At 46.2% G+C, this 25,110-nt stretch overlaps 2 protein-coding genes across 7 annotated transcripts in view; one reads left to right on the top strand and one right to left on the bottom strand.

The window, feature by feature from the left end:
* gse1b (Gse1 coiled-coil protein b) overlaps positions 1–21,623 on the top strand; it is a 183,046-nt gene extending 161,423 nt beyond the window's left edge. For 5 of the 6 annotated variants that reach the window (XM_034074704.1, XM_034074720.1, XM_034074738.1 and 2 more), the window contains 14 exons: positions 4,278–4,486; positions 9,147–9,313; positions 9,594–9,794; positions 10,641–10,700; positions 11,127–11,291; positions 11,413–11,777; positions 12,178–12,508; positions 14,208–14,845; positions 14,949–15,061; positions 15,155–15,422; positions 16,677–17,051; positions 18,246–18,581; positions 18,884–18,987; positions 19,277–21,623. In XM_034074704.1, coding sequence (XP_033930595.1) covers positions 4,278–4,486; positions 9,147–9,313; positions 9,594–9,794; positions 10,641–10,700; positions 11,127–11,291; positions 11,413–11,777; positions 12,178–12,508; positions 14,208–14,845; positions 14,949–15,061; positions 15,155–15,422; positions 16,677–17,051; positions 18,246–18,581; positions 18,884–18,987; positions 19,277–19,417 — 3,473 coding nt within the window. In that variant the 3' untranslated portion in view covers positions 19,418–21,623. The remainder of the gene's footprint in view (positions 1–4,277; positions 4,487–9,146; positions 9,314–9,593; positions 9,795–10,640; positions 10,701–11,126; positions 11,292–11,412; positions 11,778–12,177; positions 12,509–14,207; positions 14,846–14,948; positions 15,062–15,154; positions 15,423–16,676; positions 17,052–18,245; positions 18,582–18,883; positions 18,988–19,276) is intronic. The other variant, XM_034074711.1, reaches the window with a different exon arrangement.
* Positions 21,624–21,698: 75 nt separating this feature from the next.
* gins2 (GINS complex subunit 2) lies at positions 21,699–24,858 on the bottom strand. The gene is made up of 5 exons (XM_034074760.1): positions 24,635–24,858; positions 23,661–23,775; positions 23,049–23,148; positions 22,801–22,927; positions 21,699–22,438 (listed from the first exon to the last, which is right to left on the bottom strand). The coding sequence occupies exons 1-5, from the start codon at positions 24,722–24,724 to the stop codon at positions 22,310–22,312; spliced, it is 561 nt and encodes a 186-aa protein (XP_033930651.1). The 5' UTR covers positions 24,725–24,858; the 3' UTR covers positions 21,699–22,309.
* Between the last annotated feature and the right edge of the window lie 252 nt (positions 24,859–25,110).

Below are 25,110 nucleotides of genomic sequence, written 5' to 3'. Positions count from 1 at the left end.
TAATTAGTGGATTTGTGAAAACCTGTGGTGTTTGTGAGACTGTGAGTATCGTTACATGTACGTGTGTGCATGTGTGTGGCCGGAGGCTCCCCTTTTTACTGGGAGCCCAGAGCATGCTGGGACATCGGGGCAGTGTGTCTCTGACCTCTCCATCTGGAGCCTGCCTGGGGCCTCACTGTGCTGCGTGCGCGTAAGGGTGTGTGTGTGCGCGTAAGGGTGTGTGTGTTTCTTGAAGGCAAAACCCTTCAGGCTGTGACTGTCCCTGAAACACTCACAAACAAGCTCATGTGTGTTTCCTCTTTCACTCGGTTTCTCTCCTCCATCCACAGCAACCTCATGCCTCACATAGCTCTGTTTGGAAGCAGCATTTAAGCCTGATGTACAGTTTGTACAGTCAACTAAAGGCACAGAGGATTGCTCCTCTTATTTCCATCCGCCATCTTGTACCGTCTTCCTTTCCCTCACTGGCACAGCAACACACACAGTGTCTCCCCTCCCCCACTCAGTGATGCAGATTACAGGCTGTGTGTGTGTGTGTGTGTGTGTGTGTGTGGGTGTGTGTGTGTGTGTGTGTGTGTGTGTGTGTGGTGTGTGTGTGGTGTGTGTGTGTGTGTGTGTGTGTGTGTGTGTGTGTGTGTGTGTGTGTGTGTGTGTGTGTGTGTGGTGTGTGTGTGTGTGTGTGTGTGTGTGTGTGTGTGTGTGTGTGTGTGTGTGTTGTGTGTGTGTGTGTGTGTGTGTGTGTGTGTGTGTGTGTGTGTGTGTGTGTGTGTGTGTGTGTGTGTGTGTGTGTGTGTGTGTGTGTGTGTGTTGCGTTGCGTTGCGGCTTGTGCTGCTGGTGGGGTGGCATATGGATGCAGGGTTGGCTGGGCACTGCTATGCACACCAGGTGTGAAATGGACTGTTTAATTAAGTGCTGATGTTGTTGTAATGCATGCTGGTAGGGAGGCATTTGGCGGAGGGGGTGTAGGGTTTGGTGTATTGGTGGGGTTGAGGAGAGCCCCTTCTGCCTGGCAGGGCGAGCGATGGCTATGCTCGGATATGTTGGCAGAGGTGGCAGTGGGGGTGGCAGAAGAATGGTAGGGGCCATTTGGCCACACGAAAGCATTTCTGTGTGGCGTTGTCTTCCATCAAGGCTTAGTGATCCTGTGGGAGTCGCTGCTAGAGCTGCAGAAGAGCTGCGGTGGCTTTCTGATTGGGTCTGTGGCTGAACTCAAAGGTGCCGTCTATGCAGGAACACTTGGCCACAGCCTCTGACCACAGCTTGGTTTGTTTGTTTTTGCTGCTGTTGGTTGTATCTTTTGTGTGTGCGCATGTGTGGCTCAGCTTGAGCGGTCAAGTGTGGAGGCAGTCTGGGAGAGTGGGACTGGTAATAGAGGAGGCGACAGAGAAAGGAGCTTCACATTAATCACACAGCTTGGGACTAAGGCAGCGCTTGCCTTATTTTCTCCTTTTTTCCTAGCTCTTTCCTTCTGTCCCTTTTCTCTCTTTCTCTGCGCCCCCACCTTCCCAACCCCATCACCACACACAGACGCACACAAACCCCATCACCACACACCTACACACCAAGAAAGTGACAATCAGTACATCTAATGAAGTGCAGGTTGGGAGCTGATGAGCCTGTTGTAGACTCTGGGGATGCAGGCTTTGCTTCACTCCTCCTCTTGCTCCCTACAGAGGCCACCATCTATGGCCATCTTCTCTCTGTCTATATGGAAAGGGAGGCCCATATTGCAGAAATTACACCAGCTTGGTGCCAATCACATAGCTCATAATGATTTTTTTATTATCAGATGGCACTTTCATGTGAGGGAAGGATGAAAAAAAGGAATCTGTATGGAAATTGGAGCGGGGGGTTGAAAATGGAGAAGAGAAAATCTTGGAGGAGGGATGGAGGCTTGATGAAGGAAAGAGGCTTATAGATTCTCATGAGTTTATGGGGTTGAACCTGAGAATAAAGTGAAACCTGCATAGATGCACACATGTAGCAACTCTCTCGGACATGTCCCACGAGGCCTTTACTGGCTGTAGTGTATGTGTTTGTGAAAATGGCACGCTGTGTCTGACGGGTCTGCGTCTGGTTGGCTGGCACTGTGTTTGAAGAACAGAAGGAAAAGGAATCGGTGTGTATGAAGAAATGGTAGGTGGGTTGTGTGGGGTGTTGTGAGCGAGGAGGAGAAGGAGGGAATGATAGAGGAGTAATAGCTGTTTGTGTTTTGTTTTGTTGTATACGTGGCGAGGAAGGGCGCCTAGACGTGAACACAGATTCTGCACACTCGAGAAGAGAATAAAGCCAGTGGTAGACGCCGGCCCTTGTCTCTTTTATTTCCTTTTCCCCTCACCTGCTTCTCTTCCTGATCTTAATTATTTAGTCTGCCCAGCCTCTGCTCCTGTCTGCTTTGCCTCTACATGGGAAAGGAGGAGATGGGCGGCGAGGGGGGTGAGAGAAATAGATGGAGTAGAGGTCTGTTGCTTAGCAGTCCTCTCCTCTCTGCTTCTTCCCTCCCTCCAGCCTTATCCCACCCCATCGTTGTGCATGCATGTTGTGAGAGTGTGTGTCTGTGTGTGGTGAGTGAATAGGCTGTGACACTAGAGCTGTATTAAGTGTAGCTCCATTCCCCAGGCTGAGTGGGCTGCTATTGATTGGCCTAGTCTTGCACGGGAGAGTAATGGCTCTCCGAGGTGAGGGGGGGAGGATTAGGCCACTAATTGCCATTGTGCAGACAAGATAGGCCTCCCCCCCTCATGTCCACCACCCTGTCCCCGCCACCCACTCACCCATCTCCACCCCTTATCTCTCTGCTTTCCTCTTGTCTTCTTCTCTGCCTCACCTTGCACCTCTTTTAAACTCTCTCACTTGCTGTTTTTTCTCTCAAATCACTCCTATCATTTTTCATTTTAATGTCTCACATCACACGTTTCATCACCACCTTCTCTTCCAATCTTTTTCTTCTTTCTGCCCCCCCAACTCCCCCCCATCCCTCCCTATGCCTGTTACCACCATGTTTTCTACACCGTCACCTCACTGCCATTATTGATTCTTTGCATTATTTAGTGGTATTAGTAAGAATGAGGTGTTTAAAATCTGTCAATATCCTGACAGCACCTATTGTAAGCTGACGCTGTCTGTTAGGTTATGTTGCCCCGGAAACCAAGGCAGGGAAGATATGGCAGTTGGGTAAGAGAGCTGTGGTTGTTATTATGATGGTGATAATTGGAGAGGAAGTAGACTTGAAACCGGCCCCAGGTTTCAGCTCCTGTGGCTGCACGTGAGCCCGTGTATGTACCCAAGCACACTACCTGTACATGCAGCACACGCATACATGCTCGTCTCCCGCTGCCCTTGCAGCAGCGCCGAAGTGTGTGCTCCGTTGAGAGGGTTGTGACCCAGTTTGACTGTAATGCTGCGTTCACTTTGAGCGGAGGAAACCGACAGCACACTGTACTGTCAGGAGAAGGGGCAAGGCTAAGTGCGGAAGGGAAGAGAAAAGGTAGAGACACTGGTTAAAACACAGGACAATGAAGGAAGACTTTAAGAGTAATGTGAAAGAGACAGTGGACACAGACGAGAAAAACAGAAGGTGTTGACTTCATGGGGAAGATAAAGATGCATGGTTGGAAGGATGACATCGTAGAGATACACGTAAGTGAGCATATCATATGAGAGCTTTGGAACGAGAGAGAGAAAGCGAGCGGTGTGGAAAGCGAGGCATGTGACCAGACCGTGACCCCGCGCTACAGGGTTTCCCTGGAGGGCTTTGTTACTGTGTGTGTGTGTGTGTGTGTGTGTGTGTGTGTGTGTGTGTGTGTGTGTGTGGTGTGTGTGTGTGTGTGTGTGTGTGTGTGTGTGTGTGTGTGTGTGTGTGTGGGTGTGTGTGTGTGTGTGTGTGTGTGTGTGTGTGTGTGTGTGTGTGTGTGTGTGTGTGTGTTGTGTGTGTTGTGTGTGTGTGTGTGTGTGTGTGTGTGTGTGTGTGTGTGTGTGTGTGTGTGGCACGTCTGTCCGTCCTGGGAGAGGGATCCCTCCTCTGTTGCTCTCCCTGAGGTTTCTCCCCTGTTTTTCCTCATACTGATATTCTGAACAATCTGTGCTGTTGTATTTGCTGTAAAGTGTCTCTACTGTAGGCTATGTTTATTATATGTACAGCACTTTGGTTTATAAATGTGCTATATAAATAAAACTTGATTTGATTTAACATTATTAAAGCAAAACCCTGACTTTGAGCTGTTCTTGATTCCACTTGTTAACTTTACTCATGCTTTTTCCCTCTTTCTTTTTCCAGCTGCATCCTCCATCAGCAGTGAGTCCTCTCCAGTGTCCTCCCCAGCCACCAACCACAGCTCTCCAGTCAGTACACCCAAGAGGGGTCCCCTTGGTCAAGGGCCTGTCCTGGTCCCCCCCGCCGGCCACAGCGTGCCAAACACCCCGCCTGTAGTCACCATTGCTCCAACAAAGACTAGCAACGGCCTCTGGAGGAGCGAGGGACGCCAGGTAACAGACTACATTCAAACGCCCACCACACTGACCTTCAGCCTGCTCTTCCTTCCCTTTGTTGTGTTCTCTCTCACTCTTTCGGAAGTCTTACATGTGTGCGGTATTTTCTTTCTTTGTAGTTTCCTTAAAGCACCAAAGATTGTTTTTATTTTTGAGCTTGTTTGCCAGCATAAGCATGAACACAAACAAGCTCTGTAGGGAAAAGTGGATTTTGTAGATGGCCTCTAACCCCGAGTGGCAGCACATATTTGACATATGCACATGTGACGTAGCTTGCAGGTCTATGAATGTCTGCTTCCCTCAGAACCCCCTCACCACGGTGTCATTCAGCCCCCCCCCATTGCTCCATGAGTTAAACAATGCCAGCTGCCACTGGGACATTGAGGTGACAGCGTCAACGGCAGCTAACATCTGTGCCCCTCCAGCCCCCCCCCCCACTTAGCCCTCTTGCCCTTGGCCCAGCCCTTCCCCAAACCCCAGCCTTTAGCCTACCCTGTCCTCACCTCCAGCCTGACCCTCTTCACTTGAGCAGTCAAGTGCATCCTTCGCCTCGTCACCCTGACACCCGGGAAGTGTTACGTAGTGTGGGGGTGGGGGGGGGGGGGGGGGGAGAGAGGGAGAGCTGCTTGCTTTGATAAGGAGTGGATTATGGATTACGGCCTCGCGTTAAGCCTTCTTATCTCGGCTCAGGGCTAATTTTCGAGGCCAAGCGCACAGTTACGAACAGCACTGGGCAACATCCGGAAACCTCTGAGACACTTTGACAGTTCCCTGGAGAAAAAGAGAAGGGGATAGCAAAGGGTGAGAGAGGAGGTCATCCAGCCAGCAATGTGTGGTAGCATTCAGGCTATTGTTTTCTGCAGTGGACAACCCCTCTGACCCCATCCCCTGTAGCGTCAGCTTTTATGAAAATGACCCCTTCCACAGTTCAAGGGTCAACCAGAGCTAGAAGGGGCTAGAGAGACACGGGAGCCAGTGATTTCATCCTTTATGCCATTCCTTTAGCATAGCACGTTTTTAAGCACAGAGAGAGAAATAAATGGACATAAGCACTCGCCGTTCATGCATCGGGTGGTTTTGCACAATGGCTGTGTGTTTGTGTGTCTAAGAGGTCAAGCTCAAATGGAAAAGGTCGCTCCTGGGTTTGTGGTGCCTCTAGCAGCGTGGGGCCACCGAACCAAAGAATGAGGAGGTTAAGGGAGGTGATGTGGGCATGAGGTTGGGATGAGGGGAAGAGGTCAGGAGGGGCGGAAGAGGTCAGGAGGGGCAGCGTCATAAAAGCTGGCGTCATCTCCCCCTATATCTGCGGCGCCGCTTCAGCAAGCACATTTGATTCACAAAGAGCCAGGGGGCTGTAAAGGACACACACATACACACCATCACAATGTCCCTCTTTAACAAATATGATACTGTCTGGAGCTTTGCTTAGAACTGATTAGGAAGGATGCATACAAAGATGATGCTTAGTTTCTCAGGTACTTGTACTTGTTCCCTTTGACCTTTCGCTTTGTTCCTGTTTACCTCTAATATTATCTTTCAAGTCATATGCCAAGTTATTTATTTTGGGCAAAATACCTTATTGCCATGCCCAGACCAACCTGTGTTTTTCAAAGCTACAGAAATGGCAGCGAGTTGAAAAAGGGACACAAAGCAGAAATGAAGATTTCAAGACAAACGGAAAGAGTCATAGAAGTTGGAGAATTACAGAGGAAATATTGGATTCAGAGGCAGGACTCTGTTTACTTGATTCCCTGTTCAGCGTCCAAGAAAAGCTTGTGTGTAGTACATTTGCATGTGTCCTCCTTCCTTATGTGTTGGAAGGGTTGATTGGCTGATGTACAAGTCTGTCTTTCAGAGGAGGGGGCTGATGGGCACGGCAGTGAAGGAGGGAGGGCTTGGTGCGTTGGCATTTTGCTTTAATGACTGCAGGAGTCTGCTCCCGCTGCTGCCTGTAATTGCTTTTTAATTGGCAATTTGGATTCATGGCTCCATCTGAGAGGCGTAAACGAGCGCTCTACAATGCGCAGGGTCTCCCACCCTCAGTGGGGGTTACAGGGGCCTGGCTCACACAGAGGAAGATGGCTGTTAATGGATATGTCTTTGAGTCTGAGTGCTTGTGTTTGTGCTCTGTACTTTGAATATGGCGTGATGCTGGTGAATAGTGTGTGTTTATATAGAAGGCTGTTGTTTGGCAGGTGGTGTGAGGTCACAATGGGATGGCTGGTTGGACGTGTAGGTGACTGAGTGACTGAGGCGCCTCTCTAATGGGGATGGAAGGTTCTATCTTTGTGGTGCATGTGCTTTTCAAAGTGCTGACCTGTAACACCCACACCTTTTCCACTAGCTTGAATCCACACACACACAAGCTCATGCACAGACACACAAAGGCACAAAGAATAGCAGCATGGCAGCCGTGTACACACTCTGATTTACAAACAGGTTTATACTTGACATGATTTTATTAAAGGTTTTTTGTTTTCAATGACATTATAATAGAAGAAGCCAACCATTGTGAAGTTTCAGCAGGCTTTGTTGTTTTACACGGGGATCGTTTCTCCATCCTCTTATGATGGGATTCCTGTGAAATTGGTCAGAAAGGAACAGTTGATTCAATTTGAGTAGTAATTTGTGTCTGGCCATTGCACAAATGGACAGTTACTGAGTCATGACCATGATTATGGAACCATGCCCCTGTCACACGCCAATGTGAGTGATGCAGGATATTCTTTTATATTCTTTTCAGATGCAACGGCTTGATTAGGGCTTACATTGTTGCACAAATGACGGCAAAGGTGTACATTGGGCTCTCTCCTCACACATAATACAACAAACATAAAGTAATACAAAAACATGTTGCATCTGTGATGTTAGTCAAGCAACGACAGCTTTGCTAAACACTGATCACTTCGTTAGCAAAGGTTTCATCATTGTGATTATAGCAATTTATTTACTGACAGTGTGACAAAAAGCAGCTCATCCTGTTTCTACAGGCATATCACTGACAAGTAATACATACATACTATATCTACTCTGTAATAAGTCAGGAAGTATTAGTTAACAAATCTTAACTTCCAGACAGCCACCAATCTGCTGTTGTGTAGTGTTGGCCTTCAAGGCAGTTAAAGAAAAAAAGACTTTGTGGAAGAGAAGGAGCTTGGCTTCTGCAACTCTCCTACCACGAAGTCTGATATTGACTTCTTTTGACATGTATGAACCTCTTTTCCAGTTGGCTGCTGATTGGATGGGAGCGTCCACCTTCTGCCTGTGCTCATAAAGCTCTGAAAGGATGGAAGTGGTGCAGGGGATTTACGGGGACAAGTGAAGTGAAGCACGACAACAAGAAAACAGTAGCATTAAACTGCTGCAACGTGGGGCTGTCTAAGAAACAAAGGGGGGTTTGGGGAGTCTAAACATAAGGGGCGTTTAAGATTGGATGTTAGTGCATCAGCGTCAGTCGGGGTCAGTGGCTGCGGAACACGACGTGGAGTTAATGGCTCCGTAAATTGGATTTATTTGATCCGAGACAGTAAGAGAGAGGACAGTCCTACTCTAAGGTCTCTCACTAATCCTTGGGATCCCAGAGGTTAATTTATGTCGGAAAGAACCGCCTTGATCGCACTTATCTACTTAATGTCTTTATCTCTATATTTCCTTTTCCCTTTTGTTCCAGTCTTTCTAGTAGTTCCCTTCAACTTGATATTGCGTTTTCTGGGAGATGAGTATACGCAAAAATCCTCCATGTCTTTATACCCTCCATGAACAACTTACAAGTTTCTCTGTTACGCGGTTGCATCAGTCGGCAGAGGGAAACCAAAGCTTCAGTAAACGCACTCCCACTCCCACAGCAGGATGTCTTTGTAGCTCTGAAATGTGTGTGTGGTGTGTGTGTGTGTGTGTGGTGGTGTGTGTGTGTGTGTGTGTGTGTGTGTGTGTGTGTGTGTGTGTGTGTGTGTGTGTGTGTGTGTGTGTGTGTGTGTGTGTGTGTGTGTGTGTGTGTGTGTGTGTGTGTGTGTGTGTGTGTGTGTGTGTGTGTGTGTGTGTGTGGTGTGTGTGTGTGTGTGTGTGTGTGTGTGTGTGTGTGTGTGTGTGTGTGTGTGTGTGTGTGTGTGTGTGTGTGTGTGGAGAGAGATAAGTGAGACCAGGCGTGCTGCCAAAGGCACGAGAGGAAGGTGAAGGAGTAAGAGAGGCAGAGGGATGCTGCATGTTGGACTTTGTTGTCTGCGTGTAGATGCTAGTGTTTAAGTTATGTGCGCACATTAACAGGCTCCCACACACTTTGCCAAGATCAAAGTCTGCTTAGTACGTCTACCATTACCTAATCATCATCAATCACAAGTAGGACATCTCGTGTTTACAATTAGAGAAACACAGCTCAGATGTTTTTTTTCATCACCTCGCCTGCTTTCTCCGTTTTTATCATGGATTCCCGACGATAGAAATATTTATCCGACTATTTTTATAGGGAGGGTTTTTTTGTGGGAAAGTGAATAAAGGTGCCCGAGGTAGGAAGAGAGAGTGAGGGAGGCTGCTGCCTCACACACAGGCCTATTCTCCCCCCCGTCTCCCCTCTCAGGATGGGCTTCATGAGCATTGACAAGCGTGACGGTCACAGGTCTACTCAAACAATGACTGAGACTCTCTCTGTATCTCTCTCCAGGCTGACTCGGTGCCTCGCGGGGCCAGCAGGGAGCGTCTGGGTGCTGAGGGGAACCACCCACAGGAAAAGGGTGGCCCTTCAGTCCCTGCCCACCTCCTGGGAAACCCCTATGCCTTTGGTCTCAGCCCCGGTGCGGTCATGCAGGATTCACGTTTCCAGCCCCTCAAGTGAGTCACACACTGCTCTGCCTGTGTCTCTAGATTTAAGGAGTTTACAAGGTTTCCATTCAAAATGGAGTTTCTCTTTGCATTGTGATAAGTGCTTGATCAATTATTCATGGCTATATTAAACTCACTCAAATAAGCAGCCGCAACAAATTACAAACATTTGTTTTGTTGGCGTTGGTGCGATGAGTGGGAGTATATGTGTACAACAGTAGACACAAGCAAGTCAAACTAACCATCACGTTTTCTGTGTTGTGCCCCCACCCCCCTCTCCTAACTTTAGCATGGCCAGACAGATGTCTAACGCAGTGCCCCCTGGTCATGTACCAGAAGAGTACCTCCGTGGTTTCCGGCCCTATGCCACGACTGAGGATGCCCTCCGCATGCCCTCTTTGCCCATGGGTCTGGACCCCGCCACTGCAGCCGCCGCAGCTGCCTACTACCACCCCAGCTACCTGCCCCACCCCTCGTTCACGCCATACAGGTAAGCCTCTCCATTCATTTGTTGACTCAGCACCTATTTCCTCTGAGAGCAAATTGTGCAAGCCAGTGCATATAACGGAGCTAAGTATTAGTAATGCTTATACTCAGCAGTAAATGCATTTGTGTAAAGCTGACCTTGAATAAATGTTCCCAGAGGTACAAATATTGTTGTTTTAATGTGTATGTGTATTTGACTGGGTAAGAGATTTCATTTGGAGTTGAAAAGAGAGGTGACTTTCACAGATGGCAGTACAAATAAAAAAACAGGTTCACGTTCAAGGTAACCAAATACAAATAACGCATAAAACAACAACCAAACGCACCGTTTTATCATGGGCAGGAAGGAAGAAAAACACATAAGTGCAGCATTAATCATATCGGATGCACTGAGGACTGTACTTAAGTTTTTTATTATACCATCATCTGAAAAGCTGCTGCCAAGAGGCCTTTGTTTGAAGATATCCTGGTCAGCTGGACAGATTTTATGGGTATCTAATATGTGTTGCAGTATAAGGCAAACACAACTCAGTATTGATTTATTAATGAAGCAGTTTTATTTATTTCTCAGCTTCTTACCCCAAGGCAGTGAATAGCAGGACCCATTTCCCTAGTCTTAACCCGAGCTCGGTTATGCGTATGAATAAAATATGAACAGCCATAAGAGAGCCGCTGCTGGTTTGCCACTTAATCCCATATATCTGGAGCTTTTTCATGCATGCTTTGTGGGAGATTACCATAAATGATTCCTGGAACTGTTTATACATCTGAGATGAGACGCTTCCTGCTCACAACTGAAAGAAAAAAGAAAATTAGTTTTGTTTCAGGATCTTTGCTTATTGATTTATAGAGTTCTTTATCGGAGTGACAACCCAGTGGTCATACACAGAAAACACCAGCAGCAGAAAATGTATGTGAGATGTTTGTTTGAAAATACATTGATTTGAAATGTTTCCTACGTATGATCGTGTATACTCTGTGTGTGCTGAGAAGGACCCTGCTTGCTCTGGGCAATCTCACAGGCTGCGTGCCCCTGGTCTGTCAACCAGGCAGATCAGAGCACTGCAGCACCCATCACACACTGCGCTGTAATGGATTTAATGAGGGGATGAGCAGTGGCTATCACACACATACACAACAACACACAGTTGTGCATCAGCACACAGCAAAGTCTCTCGCTGGCTGCGGTGTGGTGATTGAGGTTAGCTGACAGACGACGCTGCTGCTTTTCTTCAAAGATGGAAGACCCTGTGATGTTGCTTCACAGGTTAATGATAGTGAATGCTGCACTGTCGCACAAAGGGACTGACTACTTCTCTTCCTCTTTTTATCCCAGGATGGACGACCCGTTCTGTCTCTCTGCTATGAGGTCACCTTTCTATCAGCTGCCAGGAGGGGGAGCTCTCCCTCCCATGCATCCCTCCGTTCACATGCACCTCCAAGGAGTGCGCTACCCTGGAGACTTCACTCACCCCTCTCTGTCGGCACTGCAGTCCGAGAGGTAAAGTCTCCTTAATCCAAGGACATGTACAATCAGTAGTGCACGCATGCAGTAGATCTCCGCAGTGTGCCGTGATTTATTTCATCATGTGACTGACTTCCTGTCCCCTTTTGTTTTTTAGGCATCAGCTGGAGGATGAGCTACGGCAGAGAGAGAGGGAGCGGGAGCGAGACCGAGAACGCGAAAAAGAGAGAGAGCGTGAGGCGGAAAGAGAAAAAGAACGGGAGAGAGAGCGAGAAAGGGAGAGAGAACGGGAAAAGGAGCTGGAGAGGGAGAGAGAACGGGAGCGAGAAAGAGAGCGTGAGAGAGACAGGGAGAGGGAGAGAGAAAGAGAGAAGGAAATGGAGAGGCAGAACGAGAGAGCGCTGAGGGAGAAGGAGCTGCAGGCCTCCAAGGCCATGGAGAACCACTACCTGGCCGAGCTCCACGCCATGAGGGGGCAGGAGGACCGGACCAAGCCCGAGAGACTCACCCCTAACCGGGCTGGTATGTGTCTCTCACTGCGGCTCCCTTACGCTACAATCATACTGATTACAAACACTGGTCCCTGCAAAACACTGTATCTGAGATGGAGCTGAAACTATTTGTCTTTTAATGAACTGTTCCATAATTATTTTTACACTTAATGACAATGAGTTACTTGTCAGTCAGGAGTTATTTGCTTAACAAGTCTGTGGTTCCTTTCTCTCCCTTTTTCTTTTTACTGTGGTCACTCAAAAAAACATTTTAGGTGTAGGACTTTTGTTAAGACCAAACAAGCAATGTCCCCGACACAACGACCCTGCCGTTTCTGACATTTAACTACTGCTAAAATAATTGTCAAATGAATGTTGAAATTTGTTGAAGCCCTAAAAAATGTTCACACTGTCCTTTCCAACTACCACAGATAAAACCAAAGAGCCCGCCCCTCCAGGTCCCAAACCTGTCCCACCAGGACTCCACCCTTCAATGGTCCAATCACATCATCCCATCCCAGGTCTGATCCCAGGCCACGGCCTCTTCCTGGGGGCTGGCGCTGTGGGGACAGCGCTCTCAGCCTCAATGTTAGCTCAGAGAGCCAATGAGGAGGAGAGGTGGCTGGCACGGCAACGTAAGCTGCGGCAGGAGAAGGAGGACCGTCAGTATCAGGTGTCTGAATTCCGCCAGCAGGTTCTGGAGCAGCACCTGGACATAGGACGGCCCGGAGATGTACTAGACCACAGGACAGACTCACACAGGTGAGACAACAATCACAGCGTTTAAACCCTCTTCCAGTTTTCAGGCCTAGCGGTAGTTACTTACACAACACGACAACGATGGCGATTACAAACTTGTTTAGCCCTCGGTATCTGATGGAGAAACGCAGTTCTGGGTTCTCTGTGACACCAGAAACTCATGCATGCGTTCATTGCCAACACTATCTTGGGGATGTTTAGCTGTCTGTCTGGGCTAGCTTTAAAGGGACAGTTGTGTCGGTGTTCTGAAGCCTCAGGAGCCGGCAGGCTTTAGAAGTGTGTTATCAGGCAGGACTGAAAACAAATAGACCCCGTTGGAAACATCATGTCTAATTTATTTCTGTCCATGCTGCCTTCCAGGTCTGACGGCAAACAGGCATCTATGTTTAGGTGTTGATGTAGGGAGTAAAGTGGGGTCCTGATGATGAAAGAGATGATGTCCTGATGCTGTTTCATGTCAAATGGGCAGCGGTTTGAAACAGGCAGCGAGTGGGACGGCTAAGATACACAAAGGCTAATTCTCGGCTAATCCTCTCAACCTTGCACAGCATAAGCCCCGAGCTTACCCTCCTTTGTTACTGTGCCTGTGTTTGGGTTGCTGTGTGCGATCTAGAAGTGAGGCTAATGCTGTACTGGGAGGACAGGAGAGATACACACGTCCAGTATCAGTAACCCTGCTGGATAATTGCTGAATCACAGCTCACAGGCTGCAGATTGAAGATAACACACACATTTGCTCACTCACTCACACACACGCACACACACACGCAAACACAAACAGGGAGGCATAGATCATTTGCTGGTCCTGCACAGTGCGTTCTGCACAGTGCGTTCTGCACAGTGCGTTCTGCACAGTGCGTTCCTGCCAGGCTTGATTTGGAAAGACACTTGAGACAACCATCTGCTTTCCTTTCTTTCTCGCAGTGACCATTTCTTCTCCACCATCCATAACATTATTCCTTTTCAAGTATCTCTTCCCAAGTATCTCCCTTAATATATACACATATATTTCTCCATGTATCATTGACTATTCCTTTTTTACAAACCCATGGTTCTCTCTACTCTCCACATTGATTATTCTCTCCTCTGCCTGCCTCTTTATCAGGAGAATTATCCTGGCCTCAGCCTTAGCAGTTGGCCTTCTCTCTCTGTGTGTGTGTGTGTGTGTGTGTGTGTGTGTGTGTGTGTGTGTGTGTGTGTGTGTGTGTGTGTGTGTGTGTGTGTGTGTGTGTGTGTGTGTGTGTGTGTGTGTGTGTGTGTGTGTGTGTGTGTGTGTGTGTGTGTGTGTGGTGTGTGTGTGTGTGTGTGTGTGTGTGTGTGTGTGTGTGTGTGTGTGTGTGTGTGTGTGTGTGTGTGTGTGTGTGTGTGTGTGTGTGTGTGTGTGTGTGTGTGTGTGTGTGTGTGTGTGTGTGTGTGTGTGTGTGTGTGTGTGTGTGTGTGTGTGTGTGTGTGTGGAAGCCTGCATATCCAGAGGACATTGTGTGCCTTGGCCACATCCTCTCTCTGCTCTGGGCTACTCTGTCTGAGCTTGATAGCGTTGCCCTGCACAGGCACACAGCCCCTCAGACATACTCACAGGGATGAAGGGGAATAGACATAGCATGTCAGCACTATTGTGTGTCTCTGCATTGTATATGTGTTTGGATTTCGGGCATTGTGCAGTACTTTTAACAGATTACATGATTCTTTTGTATGTCTCCAGATCTATACCAAATCACCATGAACCAGGAAGCCGGGACCTCCACCCTCACTTAGGCGCCCCTCCACCCCTCATCTCCCCCAAACCTCCCCAGCTACCACGTGAACACCACCCTCCCACCACCCTGTGGAACCCTGCCTCTCTTATAGACACCGCCTCAGAGTCCAGACGGAACCACGAGCCCTCAGGGATGGGACACTACGAGCTCAGTCGGCTTCCCCCCGGGCACGCAAAATATGAGGACGGAGCGCGAAGGAGAGAAGGAGGAGTGATGGAGAAGTACCCCCCACTGAGAGGTCCTCCGGGCCTGCCGGAACCCAGCACATTCCTTGCTGATCTGGAGAAATCCACCCAGTCCTTTTTTAGCCAGCAGAGGGCAACCCTGTCCCTGCCCAGCCAATATGAAATGGAGGGAGGTATGAAGAGCAATGCTGGACTGAAGAGCCTCCAGGGACACCCGGGGCACAGCAGACATGGACAAGGGCTAGGAATCCCCCCCGGGACAGGCATGGGACAGGTAGCCAATGTGGGGACGGGCCCAGAGACAATGCTGATCTATGACGAATACCTCCAGCAGCACCGGAGGCCTGTCAGCAAGTTAGACCTGGAGGAGAAGAGGAGAAAGGAGGCCAGGGAGAAAGGTACCACCATTTGCACTCTTAGAAAGCTACATTTTGTTTTATGTAACGCTTAACTTTATTAGAGCAAGTGGTTTGTCAGTACTGAACGCTTTGCTTGTTGCAGGTTACTACTACGAGCTGGATGACTCGTATGACGAGAGTGATGAAGAGGAGGTGAGAGCCCATCTTAGGAGAGTAGCAGAGCAGCCGCCACTCAAACTGGAGGACTCCTCAGAGGTAAAACACCTGCCACATAATCAATTCCTGTTGTAATTACAAGCACTCATGACGAAACAATGCATTAAGATGTTCTTTTGCCTCTCCGCACAGAAACTCGACTTCCTGGGAGTGTTTGGCCTGACCACAGTGGGCCGGCGCGATGAGCTGGTGCAGCAGAAGAGGAGAAAAAGGAGGAGGAGGCTCAGGGAGCGCAGCCCCTCACCATCTTGCTCGCAACCGAAACGCACTCCTCCGCCGGTGCCCCAACTCAGCACACGCTTCACCCCGGAGGACATGAACCGAGCGCCAGAGCTGGAGGATAAGAAGCGCTTCCTCACCACGTTCAGTCTGTCCCACGTCACTGTCCAGCAGAGGAGAGGTGAGGGAGTTATAATACACAGAAATATTCCATTTCACACTTTTTTTAATTTATTTTGTCAAGTTTGAAGCTGCTCTAATAAACCTGGGTGAATACAATGGGTGATTCTGTTAAACAGTTCCTCTTAATATGGGTCTTTAGTGTTGCTTACTAACTGTTTTGCTTAATTATGTTTCAAGAACTACGTTAATTAGTGAAAGCCTTAACTGTGCGTAAAGATGCCTCCTAGCTATTCTTAATTAAATAAACTGCTGCTCCGGTATTGTTTAAGTTAAGAATGTGTGTGCCCAGGAAACTCACGCACTGGACTCAATGCTAGAATTTCAAATGAAATGAAAGGACTTTGCAAGGGACTGGAGAGGTCGTTAGAAACCACTGCATTACTTTACAGAAGTGACGCATTGTCCCCTACATGCTATACACACATCCCGTCCATTGCTGATATCGTGTCTCTCCTCTTTCACATCTCATTTCAGCTGAGTTAATGTTCATTTAGTTTTTCAAAAGTAGTCTTTACTCTGTCGGCTCGACAGCTTGCTGGCGCTTCACTTCAGCTGAGCTCTGCCTGCTTCACATGCGCTGCGCTCTCATGAATACGGCATGTTGACTCGAGCCTTAAGGAAATAATAAAGGTGTCAACCAATGATCATGTCTACCTCCAACCCCTGTGTTACTGCAGCATATTGTGAAGCATAATGTAAGGCGTTACATTGCACTAGTTAGGAAAGGTGGACTTGTTTCAAGGCTCTGTTGGGAGACACTTGCAGTTAAACACACACACACACACACACACACACACACACACACACACACACACAGTGGCAGCAGTGGGCTTACAGTGATCTTAGTGTAATCCTTTTGATGTACAGTTTGCAGCCTTCAGATGGCAGCGCACTGCCTCCCATGCTGTTAGGCCACATTCAGCCTCATGTAACACACACACACACACACACACACACACACACACACACACACACACACGTTTGGAGAAATGGGTCTTTGTGTAAGATATATACAGACATGACTTATGAACTAGTTCCTCTGTCTCATACATAATGAAAGGGTGGTGGAGCTCCTTCAGGTCATTAAAGAAAAGAGCGTAACCTTGGATACCATTAGACATGCCCTTCATCTGCTGTGTAAGAGCCCTCCACCCCGGATTCCTGGTGAGATGTGTTGCTAATTGCAGTGCTCCATCTGTAGTAATGTGGATCTTGACCTCATCATGACTAACACATGTTCAAATGATTGCAGATTCTGCATTCGCCCAGCGTCCCTCTGAATCAGAAGGCCATCACAGTGTCAGACCGCAGAGCCCCTCCTCATATCGCCCAGCGTCCCCCAATGGTCACCCAAAGCCCCTTGGGGAGACATTAAGACCAAAGGAACCCCCTTCTCCAGCTGTCTACCCTGACAAGGCCCGGGGGCCCGGTGAGGGGCCGGTCTCTAAGAGGAGCTCCAGCCTGCTGAACAGCTTGCGCCCCCCCCTTCCCCTGCAGGCTAAAGAGGGTCCTCACAGCGTCAACGGGCGCACCAAACCCTGGGACAGCTTCACCCCGGAGGAATTTGCCCAGCAGTTCCACGAATCTGTGCTTCAGTCCACTCAGAAGGCTCTGCAGAAACATAAAGGTAAGCAGCACGGGCCAATGGGAGCGGTCTCTCTGCGGGGGGGCCAATGGGCAACAGGACAGTGTGGTGACGAGACAAACAACTTTCCATTAATAACACTGAGATGCAGGATGTTACAGGTCTGCCACAAAGCTTTTATTCGGTCAATTAATAATTTAGTAAGTAATTGTCTGGAAATCTATCTTTGAAAAATGGCCATTACAAATTCCCAGAACCCATGTGGTGATATCTTTCAATGATGCATTATCCAACCAACAGCGCTGACATACAAAGCGGCAAATAGACACATTTAACAAGTATATTTTCGCATGAGAAATTAATTTGTATATAACTTTTCCCTCACATTATGTGCAATGCCTTGTTAACATGCTGCTGTGACAATCGTATTATCTTTAGCTGGAATGATTGGTTTATTGACGTGTTTTATGGGCTTCTGTGATAGTAAACTGATATTTTGGGTTTGGATTGGCAATTTGTCCCTTTGGTTAAGTAATTCTTCCGGCATTCCAAACTTAATATATGAATTCATAGAAATCATATGCACGGAAAAATTATGATCCAATACAATACAGCTTTATTTATCGAGCACTTTAAACCTCCAGACCAAAGTGCTGTACAGTCAAATAAACAAAACAAAACATACAAACAAATTACACAGCACAGCTCGCACACCGTAAAACAAGTACAAGTAAAAACAATAGACAGTTTAAAAGCAACGCTCTAAAAGATGTTAATACACTAAGGAGAAGAGGTGGGTTTTAAGAAGCGATTTAAAAGCAGGCAGAGTGGAGGCCTGTCTGATGTGCAGGGGCAGATGGTTCCACAGTGTGTCTTCTACAGAGAAGCCACGGCCCCCTTCTGGGCACGTTCAGGAGCAGTTGATCAGCTGACCTTAGAGGGCGGGTGGGCGTGTAAGGGTGTAGCAGCTCAGAAAGATATGGTGGGGTCATGCCATTTAGGGATTTAAAAGTAAATAAAAGGATTTTGAGATGAATCGTAAAATGTATTGGCAGCCAGTGGAGCGAAGCCAAAATGGGGGAAATGTGGTCACATGTCCGTGTGCCAGTTAAAAGCCTTGCTGCGGCACTTTGCACCAAATCGAAATCCCTAGATGAGTCATGTTACCATTATTGCAATAAATACAAAGTGATCAAATATGACACGATCTCCCTTCTCTCCCATCCTGTGCTTCAGGTGGAGCCGCGGGGATGTCGGAGTCGTCCCACCTGCAGGAGTCCTCGGTCCACTACAACATTCCGGAGCTTCAGAGCGCTCCTGGACGGCCACCGCAGCATTCACAATCTCACTCCAACGCACATCCATTTCCCCACCCGCTCTCACACGCTCACCCTCAGCCCAACGGGCAGCACTTCTCTGCAGGCCTCCACCGGGAGGCCTCGGGGGCGAGGGAGGACCTGTCGGGTCCAGAGGACTCTGAGGAGGACCAGGAGGAGGAGGAAGAGGAGGCTCCCGCTTCCAAGTGGCAGGGGATTGAGTCCATATTTGAAGCTTATCAGGAATATGTTGAGGGTAAGCAGCTGCAGTTAAAACATGCTGTGATATACTGTACTGCTTAAAACTGTCGATGTAATGTATTTTCTATTATATGACGGATACATAACCCCTCCCTCGGAAAAAGCCATTCATATCTCATTGGCTGTTTCATAGTTTAGTGTTACCATATACTGTATTCCTAGAAAATAGTTTTTTTTAAACAATTGTGTTCATTTGTCACTAGAGGGCAGTGTTCATGCTTCCTCTAGAATTCAGTTGTGTGTAAATATCAGGTTCTTCCCCTAACCCTCTGTCTCTCACTCTCTCTGGTTCTCCAGAGCAAGGTTTGGAGCGACACGTGTTGCAGAGCCAGTGTCGAAGACTAGAAGCTCAGAACTACAACCTCAGCCTGACCGCTGAGCAGCTATCTCATAACATGGGGGTAAGAAGCATGCACAGAACACTAGAGTGCCTCGTAGCACACATTGCAACATCTATAAGCCCAGACTCATCAACACCTCTTAACAGTTCCCTTCTCCACACATGCTTCTTTGAGTATAATTAGATTGACCTCTATGATAATAATTGACAGCACAGTATTCTCACATTGTGATTCCTCCTTTATTTTGACCACCTTTGTATTATGAGCATGGAGCTGAACACACATCCTCTTTGTTGTGATTATTCTTTCAACTTAAATATATATTTACATCTTCCGTCTTGTCTTGTAGGAGCTGATGTCCCAGAGGCAGAAGCTGGCAGTGGAAAGGGAGAAGCTCCAAGCCGAGCTGGAGCACTTCAGGAAGTGTTTGACGCTGCCACAGACACACTGGCCGAGAGGTGGCCATTACAAGGGCTACCCTCCCAGGTGACCCCGACCCGCCGCCCTGATGGCCCCCCGCCATCCTCCTTCAGACTGATACCCAGAGTTTATTTTTCATGGCCTGATCCACATGGTTCCAAGGAGGAGAATAAGACTGGCTGGATAAGATGAATGAATGAATTGAGTGAATGGATGAGTGGTGGATGAATGCACAGCAGACAGGACAGTGAAGGACAGTCTTTGGACGGTGGCCAGGGACTGTGCCACTACCGTGTGCCAATGTAGCTAACCCAGAGAGCATGGGCCAGGAGCACCTGAAGATCACCCATAATGCACCTGCTTGTCACTCTTCAGCCCCCTGCTGCTCTATTGTTCAGTCCCTGCATCCCTCCCGCCACAGCTACACAGACAATCCTGCCAATGAGGGGCCGCGGCCCCAGGGGGGGTGTCGTCCAGAGACTCGAACGCTTCGAAGGCTTCTGGCCAGTCGGGACTGATCTTATCACAGTGGCCACATGAGCTTTTGAACTGGAAATGCACTTAAGAATAAAAGCTGAAGAACTACCTGGTGGTACTGTGTTACAACAAAGAACTGTTGGAATTAGGGAAGAACTTAAGAGAATGCACATTTTTTGGAAAGAATTAAGGAAATGTTTTATTTCGAAATAGAAAATTTGAGAATAAGAATTCTAAAAGGTGCTTCAGCCTTGTATTGTATATAATATGAAGACTTAAAAGAATTTTGTATGTTTTTATTACTTTAATCATTGTTCTTTTAAAGAAAAAAAGCCTGCCATTTTTATATGTTTATGCTTTTTTGGGTTGGAAAAGAAAGCCTTGCTTTTAGTGTTTGTACTGCTGCTGGCCAGAACAGCTCATTTTGAGACATTTAACAGTGAGAGAGAACAGGATATATTCCTCCTCTCACTCTCTCCTCACCCAACCACAGCGTCCGAGCGCACTGAGGTCCTGAGAAATGGCACCCACCTTCTCACCCCTCCCTTCACAGCAACATGTCATTCTGTTTTAACACCCAGCATCCACGCCTCTGCTCAGCGTCACTGCTGCTGGCAGGACTAGTTAGCTAATGATGTTCTCATACTGAAACCAGATGAAACCCACAGCGACAGTTTTCTTTTTTTACTTTGGTCACTTGACATACTTGATTTTGGAAAGACATGAAGAGTCTCTTAAGCAGCCAGCTGATGAAACTGGTTATTATTGCTTTATCCTACCGTTGGACCTTTCACTCCACACTCTGACATTATATTGCATTAGACTCCAACAATATCACGGTTTGCATAATGTGTTGCCTTACAAGCCCTGATCAGCAGCCATGAGAGGACATGGTGCCAACATTAAATAAACTGAATCATTTTGGATTGTTAATTTGTATTTGAGTTGCAATAAGGTAGCCAAACGTTCAAAACAGAATGGCCATCTTCCTCTGCAGTTGCCAATACATTTTGAAAAAAGCCTTGAAATCACACTAGAATAAAAGTTGATAAAATATAAAGGTGTTTCTATTTACCCGTCCCCATGTACAACCTGCCCACAGTTCATCCCAATGAAAAGGGGCATTGATCATTGTTTTGATTTAAAACGCTGCACAAGCTATTGTGGTGGGGAAGTTGGTGTCAGAATGGGGGCATTCAATACTTCAAAGTAAATCTTGATTCACTTTTTCAAATGTGCAAAATAACTCATTTCTAAAGACAAAAGCACAGCCACCCCTACATACAGCATATGAAATACAAGTGCCTCAAGAAGTTGGGAGCATGTGAATGAGTTGTAGTCCACATGATGTTAATTCCACACAACACCAGAGATCAGGGACTTTACATTCAAGTGTCAACTGTACGTCTCACACCTTTCAAATGTGCATGCCAAGAACAAACAGAATCTTAACGCATCTCCGAGAATTCAATCATGACACCTTTTATAAATGAGGCCCATGCCATTCGAGGGGATCAGGTTGATACAGAATGTAGTCTGTCATTTTTACAGAGCAGAAGAGGCACGCTGAGGAGAGCTGCCAACGACCCCACCCCCGTCTCCAGCCCACGCACGCCCATGCAATAGCCCCAGTACTCAGTGGAGGATGTCTAGATGCTGTGAAATCCTGTTTCTAAAATGTACTTGTTTGAATTCATTGTAATGTAATATATTCTTTGTTGAATGTAGTAATTAGGTATTTATGAATATATGGCTGTGATTTCAGACAAAAAAGAAATAAAATATTTCCAAAATGTTAACTATCAACCTTTGTCCATTTGTGGGTGCTACACATACTGAAAACGTTGTCAATGGTTTTGGAATGAAACCGTGTTGAATCTATGCTTCCTTCCACACATCTATTTTAGATTAAAACAAATATTCTTTTGTTGCACTTCACTTAGGGTAAAGGACAAATTCCCTTTATCTTAAATGTATTTTTCTTCTCTGACAAACAAGAGCATCTAGTAACGTTCATTTAATTTCTATATAACATCACCAAAAAAGTGAAACATTTCTGTAGACTGCCTTCTTCAAATATCTGTTTTAGTCCAGGAATAAAATGCTATACCCTAGAACTCTACACAAATACATTTATTTTGACATTAACTGACATATACAACAATGGTGGCAGTTTTAAACTACAGCGAGCATCCTTAATTAAATTACATATGCACATAATTCATCAGAAGATACATATAAAGCCTAGATGCTTTTCATTTGTACAGAGTAATGCATGTCTCACACAACAAATATAACCCATTAACAAAACCAAAGTAAAAGCAAGTCAAATTGAGTTGCCATCAAGAGGTTATTGGTCGATATCTTTAAATTACATTTCTGAGAAAAAGAGTCTTTAGCGTAATGAAGGGCCGGGAGAGAAAGAACAAGACTTGAGATCATGGGACAAGATGGCAACCTGTGCAGCAGGCTTTGAATTGTCAGTTTAAAAGTCAGCGAACTGTCCCTTACTGGACCCAGGGTGCTGATTGGAGCGAAGCTTGTACAAACAGTTGAGAGAGTCGAGCAGGAAGGCGCGTATGGTGTTGATCTCCATCAGGGTCAGGTTGTCCAGCTGTAGAGGGGAGGGGCCAGAGTTACAAAGGACACATGCTTTTAACAAGCGTACTATTCTTTCTTTAATAACTGCTGTGAATACTTAAGCTCATATTTGCTGGATCTTACTATGACAGGGAAAAGGGAAGCAGTAGGGCCACAAGATGAGGGGATAAAAAGATCATCTCAAGACACTGACTGTTAATCCTGTTATTAAGAAACACTTACAGCACTCCAAGGTTCACATTCCCTAATGAATGTTCACAGATGTTCACCACTTAAAGATGCCCTTTAAAGCAGAAACATAATGCCACTGCTCACAATATCATATTAACAGTTTGTGTAGACGGAAGGCTCAGCGTGGGATTCTTCATGATGTACCTTGGCATGCGCCTCCAGCTGACTGATGAAGCTGTCGGCGGAGAGGCGGAGTTTGGCAATACGCGTGTCCCAGATGTCTTTGACTAGCGTGCGGATCTCATCCGCTTTAGGGATGTTGTCAGACGCACTGCAGAGACACATAACCCTTCATGTAAGTATAGAGTGCACACAGACAATAAGGGAGCATGTAAAGCATGTTAGTTTGAATTCCATACGAATGGGGATTATTCACATATAAAAAGACTCACAAGTTCAGAAGCAGTTTGGTCAGCTCCATGTAGTACGGACTGGGAACAGGTGTGAAGGTGTCCTCTTTCCTCTCAAGATCTCGTATCTCCTCCAGTTTATCTGCACAATATTAATGTAATTGTAAAGTGCTTTGAGCACCTGTAAAAGCGCTCTAATTAAAAATGTAATGCATTATTATTATTATTAATATCAGGAAAGTCAAAAACAATCATTGTATGTGCCGAACTGTCAGATGGAAGAAATCAATATGTCAAAATATGAAGAAGTGCCGTCCTATTTCCAGTGTTTCCAGCAACTGAATCATATAGGAAAGGTTAGGAGAACTGAAATGTATAGTTTACTTTTCTTGAGTTAATGAATTCATCGTTTAAAACTAGTTTATCCTTTACAGCTAAAGCCTGATTTTTTTTCATTCTTTCCAAATTACAATTATAGAACACACCAACCTATGATGAACACTACGTAGTGTAGTAATTAGTTGGGACAAATTGGTGCATTATGTACATTTGATCCCAGAATGTAAGTCCCCTTTCCATTGTTTCTATTTTAAAGTAGTCAGTTATTCCTGCAGCTTGTATATATTGAAGATGGGTATGCATTGTATATCTTACCAACATCCATCCACGCAGGAGGAACAATTCTACATTTCTGTCTTTGTTTCAAGTTTAGGGCCAGCCAGACGGGAACATCGACAGGCAGTCCGGGGTTGAAGGGACCCAGGTCGCCCTGAGGATACACACAGGAAGGAAAACTGACTCCCATTCTTTTGATCATATAATCAGTAGCGTTGCATAGATATGGCAAACCCATTTCGCTTTTATTCATTTCAGGAGGATATCAAAAAACAATTCTTACTAGTAATAATGTTTATTTCTGATACCAAAAATTGAATTTTAACTAATTCGAATGCAAATTCCCGATATCAGAAATTAAATTGTAACTTGTTGTAATGTGTATTTCTGATATCAGAAATGCGATTTTAACTAGTGACATTTGCATCGTTTTTCTCATTCATTTCAATGGGAGTTGGCATTTTAACTTGTTCAAATGTCAATTTATGATATCATTCATTCAAGTATTACTAGTTACAATTGAACTAGTAAAAATAACAATTTCTGATATCAAGAATTCAATTTCAAGTAGTCTAAATGTAAAAAGTTTATATCAGAAATACAATTTGAACTTCAAAATCAAAATCCTTTTTTGATATCAGGAATTCAATTGCAACTAGTAATAAATGAATTATAACTAGTAACAATTGAATTCCTGATATCAAAACAATTATTTGATCCTCCAGAAATGAATAAAAGCTAAATCGGCTTGCCATACATAGATTACAGTTACCGTTTCGGCTTCACATAACAGAGAAGCGACCCGGTCTGAATCCCCAAATGTGTGACAATTCAACATCAGACTGAGAGGTTTGACACATGCTAACCTTAACTATTGAGTTCATGTAACTAACGGTATGCAAGTATCAGTATCCGGCTAAACTCAAACTCTTTAAATTAACCCCTAACCCAAAAGAAAACAGTCCATTGTAACCTTGTAAACAACGCATTGACAAAGTTATTCACTTACTTACCCCGATCAAATAAATCTTGTCTAAACTGAAATTTGGAATAATCTTCACCGTCTCCTTCTCGGCGAGGAACTCTACCTCCGAGGCATCCATAGCTGTCAGGTTGGCAAGATAATTTTTATTTCCAAACTCTTTTACCCTCACATCTACTCTCGTCTTGTTTTCCCGCGCTGCAGCCTGTCTAAAAAAAACAAGGAGGATGAGACAGCTACGTCACTACCGGCGACGTCGTGTCGCACAGTGAGGACGTTGTACCGTTACTTGAACTTTAACCACTTGTATTTATTGTTATGTAATTCCCCACATTTGGCAAATCGTAATGTTGAGAAAAAAACGTATTTATAAAGGTTGTTTGTTGGGGCATTAGACCCGGCTGGAAATGACGAGACTGATCATTCCTTTAGTTTTTATTTTTACCTTTATCTGCGCCGGAAGTGAAGCTGATCGCGTGCCAGCCACGACAGTTACAGATAAGCACC

Source organism: Pseudochaenichthys georgianus, chromosome 3 (genome assembly GCF_902827115.2).
Source record: "Pseudochaenichthys georgianus chromosome 3, fPseGeo1.2, whole genome shotgun sequence".
NCBI lineage: Eukaryota > Metazoa > Chordata > Actinopteri > Perciformes > Channichthyidae > Pseudochaenichthys > Pseudochaenichthys georgianus.
The sequence above is the reverse complement of the archived record's forward strand: the minus strand, read 5'-3'. Positions and strand labels throughout refer to the sequence as shown.